This window comes from Dendrobium catenatum, unplaced genomic scaffold (assembly GCF_001605985.2).
Source record: "Dendrobium catenatum unplaced genomic scaffold, ASM160598v2 fragScaff_scaffold_370, whole genome shotgun sequence".
NCBI lineage: Eukaryota > Viridiplantae > Streptophyta > Magnoliopsida > Asparagales > Orchidaceae > Dendrobium > Dendrobium catenatum.
In genome coordinates this window covers 2484839-2491167 of record NW_021318832.1, presented here as the reverse complement: position 1 = coordinate 2491167, position 6329 = coordinate 2484839, and the positions used below count along the sequence as shown (strand labels likewise).

General features: G+C 37.3%; 1 protein-coding gene across 2 annotated transcripts; it reads left to right on the top strand.

The window, feature by feature from the left end:
• The first annotated feature begins 1761 nt into the window (after nucleotides 1-1761).
• Nucleotides 1762-3986, top strand: LOC110113834 (protein IQ-DOMAIN 1). Of its 2 annotated transcripts, none has more exons than XM_020846537.2 (5): nucleotides 1762-2029; nucleotides 2113-2385; nucleotides 2463-2690; nucleotides 2830-2943; nucleotides 3093-3986. In XM_020846537.2, exons 1-5 carry the CDS (start codon nucleotides 1964-1966, stop codon nucleotides 3747-3749), a joined length of 1338 nt encoding a protein of 445 aa, XP_020702196.1. In that variant the 5' UTR covers nucleotides 1762-1963; the 3' UTR covers nucleotides 3750-3986. The 2 variants fall into 2 exon arrangements, with proteins under 2 accessions (XP_020702196.1, XP_020702195.1); XM_020846536.2 differs by having other exon boundaries at nucleotides 1763-2029; nucleotides 3039-3986.
• The last annotated feature ends 2343 nt before the right edge of the window (nucleotides 3987-6329 follow it).

Genomic DNA, 6329 nt, shown 5'->3' with positions numbered 1-6329 from the left:
CTTGTGAGGCTCCTCCATGTGGAATTAATGAGGATTTTGTTGAGGTTTGTGATCCTAACCATCACTTACTAAATTTGATAGTTAGTCCTATCATACCTCCTGATTCTAATGTTAATGTTGATGTTTATGATTGTGAAACTACATTTTCTGATGATTCTGTCCCTCTAGACCCTAGGGACAGTGCATGTGTCTCACCTACGGGTAGGAATTTGCCTCTTAATTATAGTAACGGTGCTGATTCTTTGGATACTCCAGATCGTTTTAGTGCTTCTTTATCTAAGGGTGATGATCCTATGGCAAAAAATTTTGGTGTGCCTCTTGTTGATGTTCCTATATTCGTTCTTTTAATTGATGCTTTGATAGCTCACGTACCTTGTAATAAGAGGGATTATGAGGTTATACATGGTGACTGGTTAAATGATGACATTTCATCAGCTGCTGGGGAGGAATTTAATGAGAAATCATTAGACTCTAGAGAGAAATTTGTTCTAATTATTCTTCAAATTGTTGATATTGTTTTTTTACTAAGAAAAGCAAGCATAAATAACGTAAATCGAAGAAGAAATTATTATTCCATTTGGATTTGGGGTGGCTACTGGTTTTTCTTCTTCTTCGTTTGGTTCCTCTGATGTTGTTTGTGGCCTGGTTTAGCAATTGTGATTCTGTTGGGTTGGCAAACACCCTTTCTCTGATTGCTTCTCTTATTGATATTTTTTTCTTTGTAAATTTTTTTTTGTGAGGTCCTGGTTGCATCTTCCTTTTTTAATGATGTTTTATTTATGGTAAAAAAATAAAAAATGAATTATATTTCTCTATTATATTCTATTAAGAGTTTATTTTTTATTTAAATCTAATTAACAAAAGATCATTTCTAATACTTTCTAACCAAATATTTTTAGGTGTACCTTCACCTTGCTCAACATATACAAATCTATCTGATTCATCTACTCTCTTAATCGAGTCAACCATTGGCCAATGTTTTTTTGTGACCAAACTATCCAAGACAACTCTCTTGAATGTTATCTGCCATTGGAGTTGCTCCAGCCTTTTCAAGTATATACTCGTTTCATATTTTATCTCTAAGTGTAAAATCACTTATCCACTTGAGCATCTTCATCTCAGCAACATTCAACTCGATAAAGTACTGCAAATCTCTCCGTCATCTTATAGGAGTTTCTCTTAAATTTAAGAGATATTTTTCTATCACAAAAGGGACTGATACATTCCTCCACTTTAATTATCCAATTTGAATTTTACTAACAAATATGATTAAATTTATATTAAAATTAATGATAGATAATTTTGTATAAATATAATTGATCTCAAAATAAATCAATAAATTTAAAATTTACTTATACTTTTATTTTTCTTTCAAACGAATCTCTCTCTTAAGCAAATCGCCAACAACGAGAAGAATCATTAATTAGTTAATAATTATATTCCATTTAGATTATAATCATAATTAGTTGGATTAACGAAGACAATCATCTCATGTTTCAATGGAAAAATATGCGAGCGTGCTTCAAATTGACTTCCAGAACGTACCCAATCACCAATAATCTATCGGTTCGCATAATTTATTTCCTGAACCGCTGTCCTTCTCCGACATTTTCTCGCAGAAAAGAAGGGTCCAGCAAAACATGAACGGCTTCATCGTAAACGTCTGCGAGCGTGCCGCATGCGACGGCCTCTATCCAACCGTTCATGGTGATCGACCGTATATCGCTTCACAGCTCCCAATAAAAAAAGAACCAACTATCAGGCCCGGGTTTGTCTTTTTTTCCCGTTGCCCAACTCCCTCTCTCCCACTCGTTTTCGAATTTCAAATATCAAACGGCTTCGCACGTCTCTCCTCCCCATTAACCCACTTCAAGCTAGGATTTCTCACTGGTTTCTTCCTGTTTCCAATACACTCTCGGAGAGAAAGCTGTGATTTTTTGGTAGAAAGGAGAGAATTTGTGAAATGGGTGGTTCTGGGAAGTGGATAAAGTCGCTGATTGGTCTCAAGAAGCAGGAAAAGGATGAACTTGTAAGCAGATCGAGTCTTTCAACACACCATTCATTTGAGTTTTTATGCTTAAATTTTTCTTTTTGTGTGCATTGTGTATGAAGGAGAAGGTGTGTGGTGGAGGCAGTGGGGATAAGAGCAGGAAATGGAAGAAGCTATGGAGGTCTTCCTCGGGAGATCGTGGATTTTTGTGGAGGGGTTCAAAGGGAAACAGCCGGCGGTCGGCATCAGAGGCTTCGGAAACTTCTTCAGTGGCCACTGCTGATGCCTTCACTGCCGCCATGGCAGCAGTTATACGTGCTCCGCCCAAAGATTTCCTCGCTTTGCGTCAGGAGTGGGCAGCCATAAGAATACAGACAGCTTTCCGTGGTTTCCTGGTAGAAATCAGCTCTCTTTCTATCTCTCTCGGAGTTCCATTTTCTTTGTTCAAATTCTTTATTGTTTGGATGTATAGGCTAGAAGAGCTCTGAGAGCGCTGAAAGGGATAGTTAGGCTTCAGGCGTTGGTTCGAGGTCGTCAGGTGCGGAAGCAGGCGGCAGTCACCTTAAGATGCATGCAAGCTCTTGTTCGAGTCCAAGCACGGATTCGCGCGCGGAGAGTAAGGCTTTCAACCGAAGGGCAGGCTGTGCAAAAGATGCTCGAGACCAGGCGCACCAAAGTGGATATCTTGAAAGAGGCCGAGGTAATCTGCACACATAGTGTTTGATGATATGTCTGACTGGTTTGGACTTGTTCCTGCACCTACATGCTTTTAAATTTTTTACTGAGAACTGATAGATGATTAGCTCTTTCATGGGTTTCTTGCGTTATAACATATTCAGGAAGGCTGGTGTGATAGTCAAGGTACACTAGAGCAAGTGAAAGTTAAGTTACAGATGAGGCAAGAGGGTGCTATCAAGAGAGACAGAGCCATGGCTTACTCTCATTCTCAACAAGTATGTATGTTCTTCATGTTTCATTAACATTTATATAATGAGTATTGCATATCATAGTTTAGTTTGATGGAGTAATTTTTCTTTTCTGTACTCAGAAATGTAGGTCCTCCTCAAGTGGGAGGTCTAACCACTCTCTTGCTTCAATGAAGCTACATGATTTAGGTAAGAATAATGTCAACTGGAGCTGGTTAGAGCGCTGGATGGCAGCAAAACCATGGGAAAATAGGCTGATGGAGCAGCAGGCCACCAATAGAGAACCATCTGAGGTTCAATCTTTGAAGAACTCTGAAGATTTCCATGGTGCATGTTCAAAGCTGTCTGATTCCAGTTCCAAGGTTTCTGAAGCTTGTTTGATTAAAGTCAAGAAAAACAGCGTAACGAAAAGGATTTCAGTGAAACCTGTACCTACTTTTAACAACAATCATCAAGCTAGGTCTTCTTCATCACCAAGTTATGAATTTCATTATGATGAGAGTTCACCATCATCTTCTTCTTTCTGCACATCAACCCCAACATCTGCTACAACTATCTTAGCATCAAGAAGGACAGAAGATACCTGCGGTAGCAGGCCAAGTTACATGAACATGACTGAATCAATCAAGGCAAAGCAGAGGAATTCATCTAGTCAAAGGACAAGAATGCATAAACAATCTTTCTTTCATAAGAAGACATCATCCTACATTGACATAAAGAACAGTGACTCTCTTGATCCTACATTGAGTTCTTCCAGATTGTTAAATTCTATGCCTCCAAGGGAAAAGAATTTGGTGAGTAGCTTCGACAAGGAAAACTACTACTTTGAATGATGATTAGTTTCTGTTTTTAATTTGTTTTTGGGTAGGTTGCCTCGGTTGTATGGCTTCCTTGGTTTTCCGAGTGCTTTTTTATTGTCAACTTCTTGTTGTATTGTGAGTGGTATGTTGTAAAGTTTGTCTAATTCAGTTTTTTGTGTTGGACTGAGAACTAGTAGGATATGTTTTGCCTGCCGGTTCACCTATTTTATGGTATTTCTTTGCATTCAATGCTAGATCTTAGTTGGCTTATGGGCTTATGAGTACAAGTAATATGATTCTTTTTTATTGTTGTTTGTTATATTTCTTTGCATAAACAGGCAAATTACTAAAACAACTGACATCTAAGCAGAGACATAAGTGGATTCATCTAGGCAGGAGAAACTACGAGGGCATTATCCGATTCCATTAATAAAAAGAAAAAATTAAACTAAGGGGCTGTTTGGTAGCACCCAAGATTTGATTTAAGTATGATTTTGCAAATCCGCTAAATCCGAGGGGTCCAAATTCTGTTAAATCCCGTGTGACTGTTTGGCTATAAAATGGATTTAACGAACAGACTCTTCCTCTCGAGCCAACGGATTTCGTAAATCCGACAAAAAGCAGGATTTCAGAAATCCTGGATTTAGCACAAAAAGGAGGAATTTTCCATCTACGATGGCTTTCATTTGCCGTTTGATTTGGTTTTGCATTTTAGGCTGTTTGTCTGGATTTTGCTCAAATCTGTCTCAAATTCGGCCTAAATCCTGCTACCAAATAGCCCCTAAAGAAAGCTATGAGCAAATGTTAATTTATACATTAAAAAAATAGCTCAACAAAAGACAAAAGAATGGGATGAGGGATCACCTCACAATCCAGGTGACAAATAATAGCTTGCAAACAAAAGCTTAAATTGGGCTCAGTGAAGAAAACGCTGTGCAAGTGCCTTTCACTGCAATGTAAATGTTTTTGGCATCATTATTAAAGGGTTAGCATTTGTGGGGGTGCAAAAGTACTCATAGAATTCATTTTAGCCCTTAAAGCATCATGATTTAACATCGTTGCCCAAAATCTAATAGGGAATGAAAATTAGGCAAGAATTGGAGAGGTCACTTCAAAAATCAACTGTAAAAGCCCCAAAAAAGGAAGTGAACTGATTCTACTCCAACATGCATAAGCCCAAGGGGACCAAGGAGAGCACCAAGAAGAGAAAAAACATGAAGGATAATAGCCAAAATTAGAGCTCTTCACCATTTCTGTAATCAATTTTTCAAGTCTTAAGAACTATTTTCATATTCTTAGGCTTGGTACTTTTAGATTTACACCTCAACTTGTATGCTACTAAAGACTTAACTTGTCCAACTAAAACAATCCTATAAATATTAACTTGAGAGAAAAGATTTACATTTTTAACCCTGTAAATAATATATACTAGTGTAGAGCAAATAAGGAAATGTAGTCTTCTTTCAATTAAATGGCATCATTAAGAGAATCAACCAAGACTAATTTGAAGGTAAATTCTATTAGAAAGAATGAGTCACAGGGGAGGGAGCAAGATCCTTAACAGCCCAAAGGATAAAGGGCACTGAAATAAAAGATAATTGCTAGTTTCACGATCAAAATTATAGAATTCAAAATCATCTTGAATATGTAAACCCCTAGCTAAAAGCTTATCTATTTTTTTGACCCTACCCATCACTGCTTGTCTGGGTGGTGAAGAGTCGGTTGGGCAAAGCCTAGGTCCCTGGTTTGAATCACTTGGCAAGTTGTGAAAGCCTTAAGTGTTGGCCCGTGTAAATTGGTATGAGCTGCATGTTAGGTCGACTAGAGTTTTCACTGGCTTAAGGACAGTGCTTCCTCGTTACAAAAAAAAAAAAATTTGATCCTTCAGAATAAGCCAACCATAGTACATAAAAAATTCAAAGAAGATTCCTTGAACATATAAATTGATGCCAATCCGCATTTGGCTCATATTAAAAAATGTCTTTAATAGCAATTTTAATAAAGAATTGGGAGTCTAAGCCCCACAGAATCTTATTAATGCCTCCTTTTATAGCAACACTAGAAATTGAAGTACATAAAAGAGGAAAGGAAGGAGCCAAGTAAAGAGGGAGCAGCTAGTAGCTATTCTCCATGGAGCATTTTTGGCATATTGAGCCCAAAATATTTATAAAAAAAATTCTTGCCACTCACAAATCATTGAATAGGAAAATGCTATTTCCATCCTCAAGACTAAATAAAAGCAATCTTCTCATCTTAAAAGCAATAAGGGATAGTTCTTTTAAGAGAAGGGAACCCCTCCTAAAATCCCTATCCCAAAGAGCCTCACAACTCCCCAAACATCATTTAGAGGAGTAGAGAAGCAAAATAGTCTCCAAATTATCTCCATTTTAGAAACCAAATTAAGGTTGGATATTGAGAAGAACCTCATGCTCTCCTTTTCACTTGGGAGTGTGATGTGTTCCTATGAAAGAATGTGAAACTTCTTAGAAATACATCCATCAAAGAAAAAATAGCAAGTTATAGAAGAAATCTTTTCAATGACATATTTTGATAAGGATGTCAAGTGGAACCAATAGGAGATTAAATTTTTCAAAACATGACAAAATGAATTGA